This window comes from Diprion similis, chromosome 8, assembly GCF_021155765.1.
Source record: "Diprion similis isolate iyDipSimi1 chromosome 8, iyDipSimi1.1, whole genome shotgun sequence".
Lineage (NCBI taxonomy): Eukaryota > Metazoa > Arthropoda > Insecta > Hymenoptera > Diprionidae > Diprion > Diprion similis.
The window spans coordinates 1,661,468-1,683,339 of record NC_060112.1 but is presented as its reverse complement, the minus strand read 5'-3'; the positions used below and the strand labels follow the sequence as shown (position 1 = coordinate 1,683,339).

Genomic DNA, 21,872 nt, shown 5'->3' with positions numbered 1-21,872 from the left:
GCATTCGTTATTCGCGGAAAAAACGTTCCCTGTCAAGATTTTAATTGTGAAAATAAGTAATTGATTGTCAAATAATATGTTTCGTAAGCAAAGCTGTTTCATGTCTTCACAATTGAGACAAGATCTTCGTAACAGGTGATATACATGCATATATTTTGTATTTATATCAAAACAAGTAATGCTTCTATGAGTATAAAGATGACTGAAACATCAAAATTTCTTCCACAGACTATGCTAGCACTTTATGACTGAAAATTCTATTCGATATTCCTTCGGCCATAACTGCCGAGCGCTTCATCACCATTTTGCAATATCCTTGCAGGCCAAATCGATCGTTGGATATTTGTATTTGAATCCCGAATCCAAGACCCGTTTTGGGATAACTTTTTGTCCTTCCGTCATGATCTGTTAAAAATTCATGGTGATAATATTATGTTTTACTCGATAATTTATTGTAGTAAAGAGAATCGAGAAAATATCAAGGAAGTCGTACCTTCGCCCTTTCTTTGTTAAATGCAAGCATTAGAGCAAATTCAGGAACTGGGATTATAGCCGGCCTCCAAAGAGCGGAGGCAAAAGCGTCTGTGAATTCCTTGTTGGTTACAACCTAAGCAAGAAATACATGTAGTTTAACTCTCGTTACCTTTGAAGAAACAATCGCGTTTCCAGCGATATAGAATATGGGATTAATAAATAAAATATACCTGAGGTGCAACTCCATTGAATGTACCGGATAAATTCTCGTTTTCCACAACGTTTACGAACATGTTAGAAATATCATCGATATGTATCCAAGGCATGGGCTGCTTTCCACTGCCAATGGGACCACCTACTCCTAGATAAAACGGGATAAATATCTGCTTGATCATTCCTCCCTTTCTACCAAGCACGACACCTGATCTAATGATAGCCTGCCGCACGTTCAGCTCCTTTGGCAGCTTAGCTGCGTCTTCCCACTCGTGACAGAGTTCTGGCAACAAACGAATAATCGTTGAAATATTAATAACAGGATTGATAATCCACTGTTCAGTTCTGGGGGGATTGGCTATAGCAGCATGGACACCGATTTGACTGTGAATAACAAGTCAGAGAAACAACGATATATGACATCTAAAATAATTGTGTGCTAATTTCGCAACAAACTAAGTATTTGACGGCTACTTTCAAGGACGTATAATTTTAGTCACCTGTTAAAGAATTCAGCTAAACTGCAGCCAAATCGGTATCCGTAAATCCATCAATATCCTCGGTCTGAGGTTGTATGAGTGGGAAGAGTGATGGCTGCAGCCAGTAATCCAGGAATTTCCTTAATGATGACAAGGAGTGTACGAAATGAGGAGTGCATTGTGCATGAGGCGAAGATGAACGAACAAGGGACTCTTGAACTGTGAAATGAAAATCATCCGTATTTTTAGTCAAAATACTTGATTTACATTTTATCCCTTTGTTATTTGTAATTCAAACTTGAAACAATCCTTGAAACTAATGTTGGTGAAAATCGGATAAGGTATCAAACGATTTATGACCAACTAACAAATAATAAGTCAAACGAACGATCTAATTCGGGACAAAAATTCAATCGTCAAATGTTAAGAAGCCAACTGGTTTAAAGATCCTGTTGTCCTGACCTGATAAGAAATCATATTTGTTGCAGATGCTCTCTTCGTTGTATTCCTTTTGGTCGGGTGGATAATAAGCGACGCCAGATATGTTAACAAAGACTTTGGGAGGACAGGCAGTGACGGCCCGAGCCAGCGCCTTGGTAGTTTCGACTCTGCTGTTCCACACATTTTGCTTAAATCCAGGAGTCCACCTTTGTGTTGGATCAAGTATATTCTGTCCTGCCACATTCACCACTGCAGTCGTATTCTTTGGTAAACCATCGCGCTCAAGATCACGCTGAAAAACAAATATTCTAAATATGGTACAGTCTGTTTCTCACATTGGACCGTTTTATCAGAAAAACTCAGAGTTCAGTAATGGTAAAAACAGATCAAGTCTTACCCAAGACATGCGAAACGGTCCCGGCATACGAGATATTATAATTGGGCAGAAGCCTCGCTGTTTAAAAGCATTGACCAATGAGGTTCCTATGAACCCTGTTCCGCCACCTGGAATAATTCGAGGAAAAAGCGTATGATTGAATTTAATGTTCGTTGCAATATACAGGATATTTCATTAAATTCCAACTTCGTATTAACGCTATTTTAAGCCCGCAAATTTAATGTATTCAAGAAGAAATGAGTAACCTTCAAATTCGAATTTATAAGTAAAGATATATTAATTATTGAAAATCGAAATGAGTTTACAGATTACTGAGAAAATTTTGATTAAAATGAGAAGATGTATCCTAAATAATTTTGAAATGATATTTGATTTCGAAGTTCCATTTAGGTTACATTACATAATTTTGTAGAAAATAAATTTAAACGAGAGCCACGTACCTATCACGATGTGATTCGCAGTCATTGCTCAGCCTAGTGTAAACTAAAATTGGTTAATTTTACTCAGATTGACTTGTTTCCGAGCTTTTCAGGTTCACATCGGGTAAATGTTTTGCAATTTGCCGGTTACTGATTACAGCAGACCCAGCAGACGCATTAAAAATATTCCGACGCACAGGTTCTATAATATTTCAGTGTAACTATCAAATGGTCGGTAATTGAAATCTGGTCGGTAGATTGACAGAAAATATGGTCGATATGTCAGTCAAGTACGTCGGCAATGCAGAATTAATACTGACCGGCTATTCTTGTAACTGTTGGTAACTCGCTATTCAATTTTTTTGCAATTCAGATAATTCATTATCTCTCCAAATTTAAAGAAAACAATGCTCTATTGAATAATTGCATAAAAAATGAGGACTGTGCAAAATTTGCTCCAAAAACTTCGTCGAGACTTTCGATAATAGTTCTAGTTGGCGAGAAAAGCGGTTTGCCGAGAAACGCGCCTTCATTCAAAGAACGTTCCAGTTGCGTGTATCAATACACAATCGTGTAAAATGACTTGACCACAGTTACAGAATTACGTCTAGGATTAGTTGATAAAGGAGATAGCCCCGTTTAAATTTAGTGTGTAACCTAGTTACAATTAGTCCGCTTGAAGCGATGATTTATAGGGCAAAGTTGATATAGCAAACGAGGACGCGTCCGCTATCGCGGTCAACAATATGCGGCATTACATTAGAAATGAGCTGTAATGCCATTAATTATGATTATATCGATAAAAAATTTATTTCGGAAGCTAATTAGTTCTTGACGAATGAAAATTTTCGACTTATAAACTGATGGCGCAATTGACAATCGGATAGTCGAACTTTGGAATACGTTTGATCATTCATTCGTAAAAATCGCATTCATGCAAATTAAAAATAGTTATATACGAAATGTCGTGACTTGATTTAAAGCCTCTTCTAATAGGTGTGATTCTTCGAGCAATCAAGATAAATTGTTCATAAGTGTGTCGGGGAAAGTATAAATTGTAGGTCAAGGACGATCACGAAGTCCCCCGCCTGTGTTTCCGCCGCCGTAAATACACAGGGTGCATGTCAAGAGGCAGGAGTATTTTGCCATTCCTCGAAAGACTTGGGGATATACATAACGCACGCTTCTCCACCTTCGCCACTGCGCAACTTATACATGTATTCTGCAGGTTCTAATGGCTCCTGGGTACCTCAGTCACGCTATGAGGTCGGCTGATGCCAGACGCGTTCTGTATCTTAGATTCGCGCGCTACGGAATTCGTTGATTTTTGTAAAAGGCAAGGTATAGTCGGGTAAAACTGCAGGTGCAACAATGCGATGGGTGAGACCAAGAAAAAGGATCAGCCCACCAAAAGGTAACAATAAAAAAAAAACCGGTATCAACTCGCGCTTGTATTAGGTGAACTATATGGAGCCGCAAAAAACTGGAGATGCCGGGGATCGAACCCGGGGCCTTTCACATGCAAAGCGAACGCTCTACCACTGAGCTACATCCCCGATATGTGATGTGCATTAAGTATTCCACATGCCGTTAACACCTGCAATTCGTCACAGAATTTATCGCATTGGCACAATTTTGAAGAAAAAACTAATCTAGAGCAGATTAAATATTGTAAAAACACACGTTCATCATACTAGAGAGTCAATGCCATGTTTGCAACGTATCTAATGTGATAATCAAACGTAAAAAAGAAACTGTTATTACCCAGTCGTCACATGCTGTTTACTCAGGTTGGCTCGCGCGCCGTTGAGTTACCTTCGCATGCGACAATCTAAATATTCATATATTTCCCGCTATTTTTTTTACACCAAGATTACCGATGAGCTACGGTGCAACAGAACGGCAAGCGCTATTTAATTCTGGTCCCGCGTTAACGTTTACCAAAGCTCATCTACACCATGGCAGCACTGAGCGCTACGCTGCGGCGGCTGTATTCAAACCATTTGAAATTCGAACGAGGAATAATTTTTACGTACCGTAGTTGCATTAACCCTTAGCGGCTAAGTGGCATACCAGAATGCAACTTGTTTTAAAACACGTTTTTACGATTTTAGAGTAGTTTTATTCGATTTAACCGGGTTTTTTTTGTAACTTTATGATCTTGATATGTTAGAGCATCAAAGTTTGTGTTCAAATTGTTTTTGTGTTTCATTAATTTGTTTATACAAATTAGCAAATTCTGAAAAATAGCACTTTTTTTTAGAAAAAATGTATTATTGAAGATAGTTTTAAGAGTATCCTTACGATGTTTGGTAGGCGGGGGTTTTTAGGGTGGCTGATTACGAATCCGTTTTCAGATTTGCAAAACTCAAAATGGCGGACAAAATATGGTGGCTGTACACTTCAAATGACGGATTTTATGACCGCAAAACGATTGCAATTGATTTGAAAGTATGGCAAAGATCTTGGGTTTTATGATTTGCGAAGGTCAAACGACTTTTTGCGTTTTGGTCCGCCATATTGGATCCGCCATCTTGAATTCCTTACTTTTGAGTGCGGATTCGTAATCAGCGACCCTGAAAACCCCCGAGTACCAACTTTCGCTCTCGTTAAACGAGTTTTTGCACGTTTGGGCCGCCACATTGAATCCGCCATCTCGAATTTTCAAATTTTGAGCGCAGATTCGTAATCAGCAACAACCAACAACCCTCGAGTACAAAATTTCAAATCGATAGTAAGTAAGAAAAAATGTGTGCCGCTAAGGGTTAACTGGCGGTCTTACGTCAACTCAAATTCATTCTTATTATTATAAAACTGCTCCAAAATATCTACGATACAAAATCACTGTATTATCTGGAGTACTTAATTCATACCCTATAAGCTTTCCATCAGAAAGAAAACGTAAAATTTCTATAACATGTTTCGGGTATCGAGAAGAGAAACATCCCTGAGACTTGAATTTTTCAATCTGTATCGATGAAAAAAACTTGGCAGATTACATCGACGAGGCAGTTAAGTTATGCGGTTAATACCGCTAAGTGGATGTATTAGAGCTAAACCGATCATCGCGTGATTTGGTAAAGATGAGCGATCCATGGATTGGGTGTAGAGCGAAAAGCGCTTTGCATACGGACGAAGATAAAGGCAGGATGGCAGGTCGTCGAGTAATTAATTACCCGAAAAGTGATTGGCACCGGCGTATTTTTGGGTCCAATTTCTGGATTGCCCCTTAATTCGATTGCTTCCGTGTCGGGAATCCATTACACCGCATAAACCGGATTTTATTTCTTCCCGTGTTTTAGATCGATGTTTCGCGTATGCGGAGATGCCTGTGACGGCATGTACCTTCCTCCCGACGCCCATTATCCTCCCTGCAGTCGTCCTCAGTTTGTTTCGAACTCTTGGCTCGACCCGCAGCACGCCTTTTGCGAGTTTTTAACACGCGATTCCTGCGGTCGGCGTCTTACAACTTTGGTAACGCGGTCGCGACATTTCGCTGTTTTGAAATCTGTTCCCACATATTTTTTTTCCCGTTTCGTAAATCATCTTTGCCTTATTTACCTGCAAAATTAAATCTAGATTTACAAAGCAGCGATGAATCGTGAGGACGACTCAATATCATTTCTGAATGTGAGTATATGAGTATGTTTAGAGAAAATTGAAGATGCCTGAAAGTGCGTCAAGGTATACTGATTACACTGGATTTTGCGAAAAAATTATTGCGAAAACAGCTTTCCTATACGGAACTCTTTAGACAACTGAATTTTTTTCAACCTTCCGCTGTGAAACTCTACAGCAAAATATTCACCTAGTATACATTCGCTTACCTGTTTACTTTTTTGTGCAACAATTTTAGACGGCGGCAGCTCTGCGGACTGGGCAAGTCTTCCTCAGACTCTGAGATAGCGCGAGGCAAGGGTAAAGAGCGATGGCCATTCCCGCAGAGTCTGACGGTGGACGAGCTCGCTCGTTATCGCCGAAGACGGGTCCAGGGTCGCCCCAAAGACAGCCTCTGCAGGGCGGAGGGCTCCCTCGGGAATCTTATCACCGAGTATCGCAGGGCGTTCCGTGCTAGCAGCGAGGACATCTCGAAGGTAACTTTACACAAGTACCGACGATAATGAATGAACGATTTTTCATTCTCATTTTGCCTTTCCCGCAATTTCTTAGCTTTAGGTACGAATAAATTTTGCAATCAATCACGCTTTGTGAGGCCTCTACGTGGTCCTTATCCATTATTATACATTGCGTGGCTCTGGCGGTATGGAAAAGTACGCTACAAGTATCTCGTGTGCCTTTTGAAGAATATCGATCGATTCCTTAAATTCTTGATTATACAATGAAGGCGAAGAAAAAACGAAATAATAACAAAACGGATGTTCAAAATAAAGGCTGTACAGCGGCGAGAAACAAGAATATTGATCGATTTCCACCTTATAATATTCATCGCTCTAAATTATAGACAAACTGAAATCGAAAATCGACCAATCGCTTAGCCCACCGTGAATTCTAAATTTTGCTCTATTCCACGTTTCAGCCCGTATATTCCTTAACCAATTATAGATAATCCGATGCTCTGCAGACTTCTTTGAAATCACGCAATATTTATAATCCAAAGTTTCATGGATTGCAGGAACGTGCCCCCGCGGGATTTGGTCCTGATTCAATCAATCATCACGGTGATTCGAGTCTCCGGAACGAACGAGCCATAATCAAGGCGACAGAAAGGAGCAAGGAACCGGTGTGCAATCCGGAGGTTGCCGTCGCTCAAGAAGTTATGGAAATGAGAACTGAAAGTTCGCGATTTGTACCTCATTTGAACGCCCCAGGTCGACCACCGCTATTACGAAGGTGCGATCATGTTTGTTACTTTAATCCCAGGTCAAGTGGTGAAAACTCAGTTCTGCAACGTATAATTCAATAGATGATTCTTCAGCGATAGAGAAGAAGTCTGTGAATTCCGATAGATGGAATCTCTGTAACAAAAGTATGAAAATTTGACGGCATAAATAATGAGTCACAGTTAAAACCCTGTAATGAAATAAACCGACAAAATTTTCGCCCTCGCAAAATGGCAGAAATAATGGATCGCCTCGACCGTTGCGAGATGATTAAAATTACGCACTTTTGCTATTCAGAGCCACGATTGATTCCTTTGAAATGTAAAATCGTATAATCTTAAATTCCGGAGTACGCAACGTCGTAGAAATAAATCGATCAGACGCTTCTCTCAGAATTATACACGGAAAGCGCGGTGCCTTGCACGAAATGCCTCTGCACCCCGGGGCCGAAGAAATTATGAATTTTATCCCATAAATCATAGCTCGTCGCGGGAAAATCCAAAAAAGGAATTTTTCCTTCAGGATAACTCGAACCTCGTGTTCTTGGCGTTGTTATCGTTTTGGCATTTTCTCGTTTTTTCGAAAAAAAGAGAGCAAAAAATTTCTCGTTTCTTCTTAACCTAGGGGCACTAGTCTGAAACGCGAGGGGAAATTCAGCGCCGACACGGAACAGTCGTGCTACGTTGCCCACGAGGGTGTCCACCGTGCAGAATTGGCGCGGCGACCGACGTCCCTGAAGATGGAAGGTGACATGAGCATGACGTCGGAGAACTGCGAGAAATTCATCGAATGGCTCAACGTGAGTCGGCCGGAACTAGCCAGACTTCCGACTCACCTCAAGCTAGAGGGTGACTTCGAAACTTCGACCGAAAGCCACGAGAAATACGTGCCGTTCGTCGGTGCGAGAAGACCAGAAATCCTCAGGCAGAGTGCGAACTTGAGAATGGAGGGAGAATCTCGCCATATTCCGGAGTACAAGGACGTATTCAGGAATCACAATTTGAGCGGTGAAAGAGAAGAAAATTATCATTCGTATAGGGATTAGTTTCGACATAATTAGTATTTTCGTGTACGTATTGTTAATCTGGTAAAATGTTCGCAGGCAGACGTACGCTGAAGAAACCGGAAACGCACCTGAGGACAGAAGGTAATTTCTACAACACGACCGAGACGTCGGAACAATTCGTCAATCCGCGATCAGTACGCGACGCGAATTTAGACGGTGAAGAAAATCAGAAACTAGATACGGATGACGAAAACGACGTAGAGGATTTGGCCAATGCGGACAAGATTGAACGCCTTCCCGCGGATATGAACGAACCGAAAGAACCGCCCCTCGAGATTCCGGAGTACAGAGATGCCTTCAAGGTAAGATTGGCAAAAGTCGGTCCTAGACTCCACGATCAGGCAGGATAAGACCTTCTCGATTCCTCTTTTCACGCATTGCCTTATATATCAGGATTTCCCAAGAGAGCGTCCGAGGCTGATGAAGCCTGACAACGAGATCGGTAGATCGGACGGTTCTAAGATATCGTCGTCGTCACCGACGCGTGCGAAATTCAGCACAAAAATCGACATGGACCCCGAGTACAAGTCCAAGTATTTGGACTTCTCCAAGGACTCACCGGTTTACCGGAAACCACCGATAGCGTTACGGCCCTCGGGTAGAAACAGCGGTCAGTTCGACAGCGTTGAGAGAACGGCGCGGAATTTGGGCAGCGGAAACCGATCGTCGAGGCCACGGAACGACACGAGGTTCGACCTTGGTTAAAAAACTAAATGATATAATATATAAGATAATATAATAATAATGAAATAATAACACATAATTATCACTGATAGAAGATCTTCACTGATAATTACAAACGATTCACCCGCTCTGAGCTCGTTATAAGTTGCCATAACCGGATCGACTGGTGTAAATTGAATATGTGTATAACATAGCACGAGAAGAGATAGAGTTTTTCCTTTTGATCCGCAGAGACGAGAACTTCCGCCAAAAGTTGTTCGAGGCTACGAGCGAAGTGCGGTCGCAGTACGTTCCGTACGGTAATATTCCGCGGGTCGAGTCGGTGAAAATGCCGGGCCACTTGCAGCTCGAGGGTAGCATCGACTTGCAACCCGAGTATCGGAACGCTTATTGCACCCAGAGGAATCACCACTTGCCGACGGGAGAACCCAGGATGCATCGCAGACGCGAAAGGAGCTCCAGCGAGTCGAGGCGCAGAGACAATTATTGGACTAACAATAACAACGGCGAGAATTTCGGCCGTTTGAATCCCGGTGACGATCAAGACGCCTTCCAGATATTGCAGACGAGGGTCCATGAGGATAGCCTCGTTGGAAAACCACCGCCTGGCAGTAGGCGGTAAAAACTCGCAATCTTTTCAACAATTTTATAGTATGAATCGACTGGAAAGTCTGAATCAAACGTTAGAAAAAGATGATAAACCGTTGAAAAAAATCTCCATACCAACAATTTGACGTAATATTTTACAGTGAGATTGTGAAAACGTTCGAAACAATTGAACTCTGCTGTTTGCTGTTAACTGATTCGAATTTTAGTGTCATTCGTGTTCTCTATCATTGGCGCATAAATAACACGTTCTCTAGAAATTCTCTAAGCGTTTGTTTTCTGTATTCCGAATTTTTGATTCATGATCAGATGGTCCAGCCAATTCATCAATAATTATACTGAAATGCCAGAAAAAGTCTTATCTTTACGAATTTCGTTCTATCGCAACTCTGTAGATCATCCTATACCTTTTTTTCAGAGGTTCGTTGGGCCTGCAGCGTCCGACGACGCACGTCGAAGCGACGGATCCGTCGGTCCTACGACGACGCTCGCCGAGTCCTACGTACCGGCTGCACGTCTGTAACGTGGACGACGAGCCGCGGGGTTTTGGACGCAACAGACATCCGAGGCCTGGAGCAGTTCCAGCTGAGGTTTCGGCGTCGGAGAATGAAAGTATAATTTACAACCCTAAGAGTCAGCGGCCTTACTCGCCAAGCTTTGGGAGGGAGGATCCTAAATCCTTCGTCGTCCTGCAGGACAACGATTCGGCGCGGGTGAATCGCGACCCGGTTGCTTCTCGAGGCCGAAGTCGCGCCACTTGGAAACCGAACATTGATAAACTCCCCGGAAATGTATTAGGCAGAGAATTAGTCAGAGGTAACAGTAGAACGCCTCAAAGCTGGATGCGCCCCTGGTACGACACTGCCGGCAACTGACAAAATTCCGAGACAAGATAATTTAATGAAGTGCGTTTTTAGGTCAGATTTCAGTCACCGATATCCGTAGAAAATAGGTATATTCATACAAGGCTGAGACGGATACATATTTTTGTTCTCTGAAAGACGGGGAGAAAGTCGAGGTATAATAAATATAAGAGAAAAAGAGAGAACAACGACAAAGCGCTTGTATTAGAAAAGTTAGGTGCAAATTTATAGGTCATGTAGTTGGTGTGTGTATATATATACACATATACCAATAAAGTGTAGTAAATATTTATAGTTCAAACGGATACGTACGCCGGTATTCAAAGGATAAAAAATATTGCAGATTTTCTAATCCATTTACGCGCAACATTATATATACACACTTCAAATTCCTTCCATATGTGTGTATATAGTAGTATAATGGTAGTAGACTTGTATGATTTGTTATTGTCATTGATATTTTATGAAGATGTGTTTATACGCCGATTTGAAATTTAAAGCAAAAGAAACGGACAAAAAAAAAAACTTGAAAGAAGCTGCAAAATCGAGATTATAAACAGTATACTCAGGTACTGACTGTAGATGTAAATTCCAGATTACATTATTATATACTGCCAATATTAACTGTAAATTAATTTATTACTTACAGCAAACGTAAACAAGGAAGAGATTGAATGAGACTACCTTATGTTACCTATACAGTAGTAAACATATTTATCGCAGTGGATCCGATAAAATAAAATGAATGTACGCTGTAGTTACAACTGCAAAATAAACTTGAAAAAAAAAACACAAAGAGAACAGCTGTTTCTACAAACATGTTAACGCGTTATAAATGCTAATCCCCTCTTCTTCCGTTGGATCGATAATATTTAGAGTGCAACAAGTGTCACTCAGGTTGCCCCGGCTGCGATCACTAAACGGGACATACAACACCGCATTCACCACGTGCAATTATAATTCAATAATTGAATTAAATAATATATTTTTCCTATTTTTTCCAGAATAATCAATGACCAAAAAGGCTCAAATAATTAAAGCCGAGGACACTTCCTGATCAACAAATCTGTCAAATTCGACCTTGTTATTGTTCTGTTTACTTCAGCTCCTGCTCGTTACGCGATTCGCACTGAACTGATAGCGCAGATCTATCGCGCAGATTTTTGGCGCCCCCGCTGCCCCTTGCTGGCGAAACCTGTCGCTCCTTGGATGTGTGTACACACACACACACACACACATACTTCCGGTCATGTGATCCCATCGAACAATTCCTTCTCGAATCATCACTTCGTCTCTTTCTGGGTTTGGTTCATATATGCTTCCTTGAATTACATCGAGTGGTTCTATTGCTAGTGAATTAACATGAAAGGCATTGCGCGATAGGTGAATTCTATTTTTAGATGTAATGGCCATAGATACAATTTCCGCGCGTGATTTATCGACAATTTATTGATGGTGGTGGTAAACAATAATCGTGCACCCGCTTTTGATCCGTCACTGGGAACTCAAGCTGATTGTGAAAGGCGAGCGAGTCAAATGAAACGTTGAAAAGACGACGTCGTTATTACTAATGAGTCAAGATTGTAGTGCGGATCTCGAATCGGTTGCTCGCTCGATTGATGCTCTCCCATACGTTCGTACTGTCTGACTTGACTTCGTGTCGTGTGCTAAGTGTATGCTAGTTGATTGTAAGTTTGTTGAGTATTGTGTTTGGGCGGTTACAAGGCGCGCGGGGTGAAGACGAGGTAAGTAAACTATCGTCGTATTCTTCATTGTGCACAATTAACGAGGGAAATATTGAAACGCTAGTTCGGCAAATGCGCGACGAAACGTCTGTGTTATCCCAATAAAACCATCGATCCTAATACACATAACCTTATATTTAATATGTGTTTTTCTCATCGCTTAGCTTAATTATTATCTGCGAAACTTGATTTTTATTACTTCTTTTTTGCGCTACCGCCACCTTGAAATTCGGCAGGAAATGGATCCAGGTATTTGACGATATTGTATATTCAATAACAAAGTTATGTCTATACTGTTTTCTGCACTGTATGTTCAGTTGGGTTTGTTACATAATTTGACAACCACTGAGCCAGCTTATCGCCTGTTTTCGTTTTTATCATAATTTTATTTCTGTTCTTGTTTTTGGTTATTCGACACCACCGCTTTGTTATTTTTCACATTGTTTTACTCTATTTTTTTTTCAAAATCGTGAGTGTCAAATCATTGTATTATATTTGGCCAATGATTGGCATCATTTAGTTGTTTACAAAAAAAAAAAGAAGGCACAGATCTACTTAGATCCTCTTTTCTTTAAATACTGATGTTTGACCTTATGTGCAGAAAACATCGGAACTGAGGCCATAGTTCGAGTGACGCATTGGTTGCGTGGTATTTGGGAAATGAGACGGCGGGCCAGTCCGGTTCAACAATGGGTTGACTCTATTCCGTCTTACGAGAACGCGAAACCACCATTTGACCAGGGAACCGCCAGTAAGCAAATCCCGGGCGATTTACAGCCAGAAAATACTGCAGAGGCACATTCGTTCCTTAAGAAAAAGCATCAACGAAAATCAGACATGACCGCCTCCGCGCCTATCACTATTCCTAACTCTCCAGCTATCACAATGACCAGCCCACCCAGGTACGGCATGCAAAATGATTAATTCAAGTTATCACTCAGCACCTCTGATGTCACTTAATTTCCTGTTCGTTGTTTTTGTTTGAAGCTCTGTTCCACACAACAGACTCGTCAGGGATCTCAGTCTTCAATCTGACAGCAGCCACTGCAGCAGCGTCGAGAGTCTTTTGGAATGGCGAAAGGCTGATCCGGAAGCAATTCTGCTGAACCTTGGTTTTGGGTACAATAATAGTCCTCAGGAAAGCGGATCGATGCCTAGAATACCAAAAAGATTTTTGCAGCCTTCAAAGTTGAAGGGAATTGTGATAAATGACTTTCTCAAACAACAGCAAGAGGACAGCGAGTCACTCGACACCGCGTCTCTGGGATATAGAGGACTCACTGGTAATGATTGTTTCAATCCTTGTTCTCCCTTCTTTTAAAGAAGCAGAAAAATAACAGGGACGAGAATAAGAAGAAGCAAAATCATTCGCTTTGTTTCAATCATGCAGCTAACATGCTACACAAATTTACATGAAAAAAATCTAGCATCTCAACGCGTACGAAAGCTTGATATATATGTGGTAATATTGACAGCTGTCAAATCTTTCGAGATTTGGCTAGAGAATAGAACTGCATTCGTCACTAACAACATCGCATAATCAATTTCATCAATTTCGTTTTTATAATGGTTATAGGAAACGATAGCACTCTATGTGTGCCTGCGTGTTTTCCGAGGCGTAGACATTCCGGGCCAAGTGATTTAGTAAGTGTTCCCATCACGACGTCGCTAACAACTTCTATATGTGGTTTTGTTTTTTCGTTATTTGATTCGCATTAGGGTGTTTGCTTCATTAATTTTTCTTTACTTCTTCTTTCCCATATCAGATACTCAGTACTTGTATCTGTATTTCTGGATTATTTTTTAATGGCAAAGCATGTTTATTGTATTCACTGTGACTTGCTTCTCATCGTTGATATTATTATCCAGGAGTGTGAAGATTCATATGCTCTGATTGGTTAAATTTTGGAGTTTATGGAGCTCAATCCTCGTACAATCAGCATCCTCTGATTTTATGCAATGTTATGTAGTACATAACAAAATGAACTCAACTTTGAATTACATGGTTAATGGAATACACAACGCAATTTCTGGTTCTATTCTCCCGTGATTTTTGCAAATTCCTTCCGTATAAATTTTTGTATTGGGTTGTCCGATCTGAGAACTATCAAAATAACGTTACATGCATGACGAACATAGAAACGATTCGCTAGGTATTATATTTGTTTCATGTAATTCATTATTTTACGTAGTTTATTCTTAATGCAAATTGTTTCCCACCTCTATGCAGTATTACAAGTTTTCTCTGTAAGAATTGATCTATTATTTGTTGAGAACATATATCTAGTATAAATACCTCCCGCTGTACACGAGAACTCTTAAACCAGAGGAGGGAAGCTGTTTATGTATAATTTACATGACACACAAATTTGCGTTCCATCAAAATCATCTATATTCAAGATTTCCAGGATTAAATTATTTGCACAAATCGTTTCACCATATGTTTCATCGAAAATTTGACTACGTAGTTCAATTAAATTCTATCTCTTGATGGAAAGTTCTAATTTGACTTGTACTTTTTGACAGGCTCCCCGTACGTAGCTCCGTCCGAGATTGTACAGAAGATTATGGAACGCCTACGAGAACACGAGAGTCACGAAAATGATTCTTACACCAATACAAACAGCAGCAGCAGCGAGCTCTTCGGTTCCATGCAACAGGAGGGCCGATTATCTGTTCTTTCGCCAGACAATAGGCAATACCTTGAGCGTCCAAGATCTAAGAGTCCCGATATGCGTAACAAACGGATGATCATAGGTAAAGCTTGTTCCTACAAAGATTGAATATAATAGTGTAAGAGTTTTGGCAAGTAACTCTTCTTGAATTCTAGGTGAAAAATCGTTTGCCTTTGGAAAACATGGAGACCTAATAGAAATGAAGTCATTGGACACCACTGAAGAAACCAATTTCGATGGACACACCACAGACTCTCAAAGCAAGCCGACCGAGCCCGTTGACAATTTTGACGCAGATATACATGAATTAGATCAGAACCTTGAACATATTGCACAAAGTGTTGATGCAGTGATTGACATTGACAAATCTAGAAAAATGTCCGGGAGAAAATTGGCCAAACAATTATCATTCGACGAGGATAATTCAAGACATGTGCGATGCACGACGGATACGGAACCAGAGTTTGCGTTACAATGTCAGAGACTCAGCAAAGATCGAAGCGATTCGTTAGCGACGGTTGTCTCGAGATGGTCGGATTGTAATGAGACCACTGCTGACGGGAACGAATCGATTAATCAGGATTATTGTGGTGACCTGGAGTCTAATCCAATAGCACGGCGAGCAAGCGACAGCCTATGCGAAACGCAAAGGAAATATCTTGTACCACCAGGTGAGGAGAGAAGGCTGAGTGACAGTACAATACACGGTAAATCAGAGAAGAGAAGACTGTTTGATAAAAAACCAAGCCTAAAGCGACAAGCTAACGTGATGGATGTTGATCCGATAGATTGTGAAAACTTGGGAGATCGTATTATGGAATATGAAATACATAGCCAAGAATCCAGTGCGCTGGATAAGGATGGTCTAAAATCTAATACTTGGGATTCTAATTCTGGCGAAGGGAATTGTGACGAGGAACATGAGTCGAGTACGAGTTCAGATACGGAAAAGTGGAACCTTTGCTGCTCTGAGAAGACTGATCGATGTTGTAAAAACGATGAACTGGATCAGATCTGCGAACACGAGGAAACATCGACAAGATGCTGTTGTCACACGAATAGCACAAATTGCTGGCGAAAAATGTCGGAAATAATGAGAAAGAAACAAAAAGTGAAAGATATGGTAGCTAAGAGTAAACAAGAAATGGACGAGCTTCGACAAATGATTAACAGCGTGATGTCAGTGACAATGAAACCCGGATGTGAGAGCCACACTACCGACATTAGTTTCAACAGTGCGAACTTATGAGACAAACAGGAAATATGAAACAGCGTTTGTTGTTTGGAAGTTGAAGTGTGGCGCATATGAAACGTCCGAATTTAGTAACTTGTCAAATTCTGACTGAAGATAAGATCTTCCATAGATTTATCGACGATATGTGATATTTTACATTCCACAAGGTTCGCTTTTACTTCATCTATATGTATGAATATATGCATTATTTGCACTGTAGGTGTATTTATAATGTGATACATTATTTGTAATACTGGAGTACGATCGTGAATAGATAAGACCAAAATACTACTTTGCGGAACATAATATTAGAGAAATGAAGAATTGAAAATAGGTAATCATCGAAAAATTCTTGCCATTCATATTATAATTGTGGGTTTTGCAAAGGAAGCGTATGACGAATATTCTAACATTCCAATGCTCATTCCAAGAGTAAGCTCTTGTATGTATTTGATTATACATATAGTATACCAACTCGATTTCGCTCCTTACGATATATTATAATATTTCACGTAAATTTGGATTTTGGGATATATTTTATAAGTATTTACATCATGTCGGATTTGCTATTCAAAAAGCAGAGGGAATTTCTTAATAATATTTTTGTATTATAATATGTTACATATACGTGATCTGAATCCTAATCTGATTTTGAATCCGACTAATTAGATTCGCCTACGAACGCGCATTTTATTCTATTTAAATATTGTTTTCTCGTCGTAAGATAAGGGCCATAATTACAAACGCCATAAATATTAAGAGTTTTGTTTCAGAGTTTTATTAGAGATAATGATAGTAATAAATACGATTGTGAATACCAAGAGCATTGATTTCGTTCCTGAAAATTCAATCCCCTCACAAGCAAGTCTGAAATGCAGTGCCGATGCATTTATTCGAAAATCTGTCTGGTCGGTAATGCAGAGCGTAAAACCGTCGTGGTTGAGAATAACGGTAACTAAGGACGCTGCCATTATCTATCGAGAGAAATTAAAACATGGAAAATTTGACAGACACACAGAGGCACGGGAGTGCGAGAATTAAAAGAATTCGAAACAATAATCCCGAGTGATTTCTGCAAGCCTACCGAAGCCGAATGCCTGATTGTTTACGAATGATAGCGACGAGCTGATTTCAACTGAAATCGAAACATGACAGACGAGCGTAATTTTCGATCATCCTATTACGAAAAGGTTAACAATGCATGAACAATAAGATTGTCTTAAGACTTTTGTTGGTGATTGAATTGAGACTAAACTGAATTCAATACCTACTAATTGACAGGTAGGATTTCGCAGCGTTGAGGAGAAGAAATCGCTGGAAATATTGCTGAAGGAGCGTCCGCTCGACAAGGCGAAGCTGAAGCAGTTCTGTCTGAGGTTCACAGTCCCAGCGATATACAGAAATTTACTATGGAAAATAATCCTGGGTGTCGTGCCAGTCTACACCGAAAGTCACGCATTTGTTACGGCGCAGAGAAAAACAGAGTTCGATGACCTGAAACGCGTCCTATGTACGATCAAAACGGTCGAAGAAAACAGTAAACCTCACCACCTTTTTTTAACGATGTGGATTTTGCGATCAAGACGCGTCAGTTTGGACATGAATGCTGCACTGGAAACTCCGCTACTAAAGTAAACTGAACTCACATAAAATCAGAGTATTCCGATTAGCGTGTACCCACAGTATTTTCATGTACTCACATTCTTTTGGTTTGTTTTCGCCTTAGGGCTATGAGTCAGCTGGCTGAAAGTGTCACGCAGATCATAGACGCCACTCATGAACCGGTTGACACTTTCTGGGTGCTTGGCGGGTTCCTCGACATTGTGCAAAAGATCCATGGAGACGTCGGAAGGCTACAGGAATGCACTTGCACATTATTGGAGAGAGAGGACTCTGAGCTTCACAGACACTTATTGAAGATCAGCGCACTACAGTTTCTGCCATACGAGACATGGTTCTGTTCCTGTTTCGCAGGGACGATTAGCGATAGCTCCATACCAAAGTAGGTGATGTGAAAACGGAAAAGGATGAGCGTCTTCTATTCTATCATTTTTTCTCTACCACTGTTAAATCATGGGATTGTACATTTTTCACCTGAAATTTGCAGAATCTGGGACAAGATAGTTGCCGGATCTTATAAGATTCTGGTCTTTGTCGCGGTCGTGACTTTGACCAGTTTGAGGCGTCTCTTGCTTCGTTGCGAAGGAATAGATTATACACTTGACTGCATTAATAATGTGAGAGTTAGTTAATTCAGGACAATAATTATGAGAATCAAAGCGCTATACGTACAATGTTAACCGTTTTGCAACTAATAAAACATTCATTTTTGACAACAGATATCCGAAGAGACTGCTGAGATGATAGTAAACAAGGCGATTGAACTGTGGCAACAAAGTGGTTCTGCGCTGGTTTCCATGTCTCAAATTACAGTGAACTCTGTACAGAATACCTGAAAATATTCTTTCATTGTTTACGGAGTTTTTGCAATAACAATAAAAAGACTCGCTTGCGATATCACAAAGGCAATGATGGTTTCAACATTGATTGTATAATTTTTTGGAATCTCTGATGTGACCAAAATCAGCTTGTATACACGAAGGTCTTGCGAATATCAAAAATTTTTCAAAGTCAAGTGTGTGTAATAAATGGGTAATGTATTTATCGATCTTGATCTCATTACTACTTCTGCTCGTAAACTAATATACTATTTTCATTTAACAATGGTTTTTAAAATTTGAGAAACACGTAAAGGTTGCATCATGATGATTTGTTTCTAGAAATATCTCAACATATAAGAGAGATAGAGTTTGGAAAAAAAGACAATGGATCTTGTGAACTACCAAGATCGACAAAAAATGCACCGTAATCATTTGTTCCTTTATCTTAAAAATAATTGGTTTTTATTGACGCATCCATTATCGTACAATTACATACCGTGTATAATCATCTACATTACAAGCTAGAACTATATAATAATCTATATTTATAATTTATACCGGTCTTGAATGTCTTTTTATATAATAATAGTTTTAAATCTATGATGCAGCAGGTGTTCGTGTCCTGAGCTGCTTAGAGATATAAATTAATAGGATCCCTAATAACGTAAAACAACCTGAAACTATACAATACGAGTCTGTACATCTTGCAAATTTGTCAAGAATACTGCCGATACAAATTTAAATAGTACGTTTGTGCAACAAAGACGCACTCTCCAAAACTTCATCAAAGAAAACCCTTCTTACGAGTCTGCAATTTCATTAAAAGACCAACCAACGTAAATGTCTATATATCGTTACTTGCGTTCAGCATGAAAATGTTTCACCACGTATCAATTATCGAGGAACATTTGTACATACGATGAGAGCTTTACTCGATGCAAAAAATCGTTGTAGTTTGGACTAAAATTATGATTTAATCGTCTCTTTCTGTACGATTACATTACAAAAATAGACCAATCGTCAACTCGCAGTTATACAATCGTTATGGCAAGGACACAAGGGAAATCTAACATGAATTAAACAGTTTGGAACACAGGATGATATTGTTGTATCAACGTAATTGTAGCATCATCGGATTATGCATCAGTTTTATCATTTAAAATTACCTCTTTTTCATACAACGTTAGATCTATCTAACTAATGGCAATGCTCGTTTACTTATATACGGATATGGAATTTGATTTTTTTTCTTTATTTGTTTTCCACTTCGTTTATTGTTAACAGTATTCTTCCAAACATGCATTAGCTAGTTATGCCTGATTTTAAATTCCACTGCACAATCATATCGTAAACCGCCGGCGTGCCTGGCTACGCGTTATATAAAAAAAAAAAAAACCCCAAAAAAGCAGAATATTCATTAATTACTCAATCTTTGGCTTCCTGGGAGGCTGCTTCTAATGCGCCTCCTTTTTTTTTCATTTATGAGTTTATTTTTCACTATCTTTTCTCTCTTCTTTAGTTACATACTATGTACTAATAGTTATGCGTCTGCACAAGCTGCAATTCACGGCAAGAATAACGCAAAATCTAGCACTGCGAAGGTTCTCCGAATACTAGAAAATCTTCGATGGGTACAGGGAGCTCTCCGTCTAAGGCCAAAGACTTTATCAAGTGTGTCTTCAAAAGTTAAAACTCTGCATTTTCTAGTTAGCTATCTTGCATACTCTGGAGCGGCGTTAGTAATTTTACAAATATTATTGGTATTCATTGTTTCTCTAATCCAAATTAAAATCTATTATTTTTGGTAAAACTTGATACTACAACGCATGAAACAATACACAGTAAAATAATTATTAATCCGAACATAACGTAAGTGTGACACTATTTTTTCAATAAAAATCAAGTAGAAGCAGCTCGAAGCCAATTAAATACAATAAAGTAGAGGAAAAAAGAAGGGAAAGATTAAAAGCCGCTCTCTCTCTCTCTCTCTCTCTTTCTCTCTTTACCGTATAAGAATTCTTGAACCTGCACAATACTAATATAATCACAGATTACAATTGCATTTTATTTATGAATATTGAAACGCAAAGACAAGTCTGCATGTGCAACAAATACACACGTAAAAGTACAAGGCTTTTGCACCAGGCAGTAAAGCATTTTTTTATTTCAACAAAACTATATAATGGGTATAGCTTTCTAAAATCATTCCTCATATCAAATATTAGTCATGTAATCTGTAATCATAATTTCTATGTCAAGGTAATGGAAAGGTAAGTAGGTAACGTAGCATCCAGTACGATGGGCATAATCCTCGTACTGCGGTAATCAATTCAAAGAATCGTTTACACTTTGAAAGCAGAATCTGGCAGGGGATTGAAAATCATTCGCTGCAATATTCGAATAATCACTCTGATCGAGTGATAAATGCACTAAATAAAATTATAAAAAAAAAAAAAAAAAAAAAAAAAAAAAAAAAAAAAAAAAAAAAAAAAAAAAAAAAAAAAAAAAAAAAACTGAAATAGTAACGGAAACAAAAAGAAAACCAGCTTCAAGTACTGATATTTCAATATAGCTGATCATGTTTTTCTTACTTGGCGTAAGAAAGGATTCAACAACCTTAATTAAAGCACCAAGGACTTATCTTTCGGTGATGAATCTTTTCATTTCCTTTTTTACTTTCCATCACCTTTGGTGATATAAGAAAAGTACTGATTTCGGTTATAAGACACTTTTTGTAATTTGAACGAATCTTTGAGTTTTAGAACCTCTAGAATCCGAAAAACAGGTTTTCAGAAAAATGCCGATCTGTCCGACAAACTCCCACAATGATCTCGGAAACGGCCCGCTGAAAAAATCTGAAACTTACAGGATTTTACAACCAAATTATGGGCAAGAAAAATTGCCATCTCCCGTTTAATTTGAAATCCCGGTTCTACGGAGAATGAATCTCGTCAAACCTATACTTTTTTCGCACAATTACTTTTTCTGAATGAACGATAATGTTTTTCCGAGTTTATGTATTCAATTTTATTTGAAAAAAAAAAAAATGCTATTAATTTTTTTTTCGAATTTGTCAGTTAATACTTTTTTATTTAATTGCCAAATCTTCTCAGTTTTAGATTTTTCATTTCATCGTTTCGAGATCGTCGCGGAAGTTCGTCGGACAGACCGACAGATTTTTTCCTTTTCATGGTGATGAAAAGTATCGTGAAAAAATTCTTTTTCTGGCTTGTTTAATTTGAATTTATGATTTACATGCTTGCTTCGATTTATGAAAAGGATGAAAAAAAAGTA

General features: G+C 39.3%; 4 protein-coding genes and 1 non-coding gene across 6 annotated transcripts; 3 read left to right on the top strand and 2 right to left on the bottom strand.

Annotated features, from left to right (window-relative positions):
• Nucleotides 1-29: 29 nt before the first annotated feature.
• On the bottom strand, nucleotides 30-2,601 carry LOC124409543 (epimerase family protein SDR39U1). Its single transcript, XM_046887230.1, has 6 exons — nucleotides 2,445-2,601; nucleotides 2,005-2,111; nucleotides 1,629-1,899; nucleotides 705-970; nucleotides 494-607; nucleotides 30-405 (listed from the first exon to the last, which is right to left on the bottom strand). Exons 1-6 carry the CDS (start codon nucleotides 2,467-2,469, stop codon nucleotides 298-300), a joined length of 891 nt encoding a protein of 296 aa, XP_046743186.1. The 5' UTR covers nucleotides 2,470-2,601; the 3' UTR covers nucleotides 30-297.
• A 1,079-nt stretch (nucleotides 2,602-3,680) lies between these two features.
• On the top strand, nucleotides 3,681-11,072 carry LOC124409514. The gene is made up of 8 exons (XM_046887179.1): nucleotides 3,681-3,837; nucleotides 6,280-6,517; nucleotides 7,057-7,274; nucleotides 7,889-8,271; nucleotides 8,367-8,632; nucleotides 8,724-9,019; nucleotides 9,246-9,632; nucleotides 10,039-11,072. Exons 1-8 carry the CDS (start codon nucleotides 3,800-3,802, stop codon nucleotides 10,493-10,495), a joined length of 2,283 nt encoding a protein of 760 aa, XP_046743135.1. The 5' UTR covers nucleotides 3,681-3,799; the 3' UTR covers nucleotides 10,496-11,072.
• Trnaa-ugc lies at nucleotides 3,908-3,979 on the bottom strand. Its single transcript has one exon. It is a non-coding gene; the product is annotated as a tRNA-Ala (tRNA).
• A 756-nt stretch (nucleotides 11,073-11,828) lies between the features above and the next one.
• Nucleotides 11,829-16,923, top strand: LOC124409518. Of its 2 annotated transcripts, XM_046887184.1 has the most exons (6): nucleotides 11,829-12,228; nucleotides 12,465-12,477; nucleotides 12,830-13,130; nucleotides 13,216-13,511; nucleotides 14,755-14,985; nucleotides 15,059-16,923. In XM_046887184.1, the coding sequence occupies exons 2-6, from the start codon at nucleotides 12,468-12,470 to the stop codon at nucleotides 16,150-16,152; spliced, it is 1,932 nt and encodes a 643-aa protein (XP_046743140.1). In that variant the 5' UTR covers nucleotides 11,829-12,228; nucleotides 12,465-12,467; the 3' UTR covers nucleotides 16,153-16,923. The 2 variants fall into 2 exon arrangements, with proteins under 2 accessions (XP_046743140.1, XP_046743141.1); XM_046887185.1 differs by lacking the exon at nucleotides 12,465-12,477.
• Nucleotides 16,924-17,115: 192 nt separating this feature from the next.
• Nucleotides 17,116-18,728, top strand: LOC124409541 (TBC1 domain family member 7). Its single transcript, XM_046887227.1, has 5 exons — nucleotides 17,116-17,327; nucleotides 17,419-17,768; nucleotides 17,864-18,139; nucleotides 18,245-18,374; nucleotides 18,477-18,728. The coding sequence occupies exons 1-5, from the start codon at nucleotides 17,286-17,288 to the stop codon at nucleotides 18,591-18,593; spliced, it is 915 nt and encodes a 304-aa protein (XP_046743183.1). The 5' UTR covers nucleotides 17,116-17,285; the 3' UTR covers nucleotides 18,594-18,728.
• Nucleotides 18,729-21,872: the final 3,144 nt, after the last annotated feature.

Coding starts and splice junctions, on each gene's coding strand:
- LOC124409541 (XM_046887227.1), top strand. CDS start 17,286: ATGACAGACGAGCGTAATTTTCGATCATCCTATTACGAAAAG. Junction 18,140..18,244: donor AGCGATAGCTCCATACCAAA/GTAGGTGATGTG, acceptor TGAAATTTGCAG/AATCTGGGACAAGATAGTTG. Junction 18,375..18,476: donor CACTTGACTGCATTAATAAT/GTGAGAGTTAGT, acceptor TTTTGACAACAG/ATATCCGAAGAGACTGCTGA.
- LOC124409514 (XM_046887179.1), top strand. CDS start 3,800: ATGGGTGAGACCAAGAAAAAGGATCAGCCCACCAAAAG. Junction 3,838..6,279: donor AAGGATCAGCCCACCAAAAG/GTAACAATAAAA, acceptor CAACAATTTTAG/ACGGCGGCAGCTCTGCGGAC. Junction 8,272..8,366: donor CAGGAATCACAATTTGAGCG/GTGAAAGAGAAG, acceptor AAATGTTCGCAG/GCAGACGTACGCTGAAGAAA.
- LOC124409518 (XM_046887184.1), top strand. Junction 13,131..13,215: donor ACAATGACCAGCCCACCCAG/GTACGGCATGCA, acceptor TTTTGTTTGAAG/CTCTGTTCCACACAACAGAC. Junction 13,512..14,754: donor GGGATATAGAGGACTCACTG/GTAATGATTGTT, acceptor ACTTTTTGACAG/GCTCCCCGTACGTAGCTCCG.
- LOC124409543 (XM_046887230.1), bottom strand. CDS start 2,469: ATGACTGCGAATCACATCGTGATAG. Junction 971..1,628: donor CAAATATGATTTCTTATCAG/GTCAGGACAACA, acceptor GTTTGTTGCCAG/AACTCTGTCACGAGTGGGAA. Junction 406..493: donor TTAACAAAGAAAGGGCGAAG/GTACGACTTCCT, acceptor AATTTTTAACAG/ATCATGACGGAAGGACAAAA.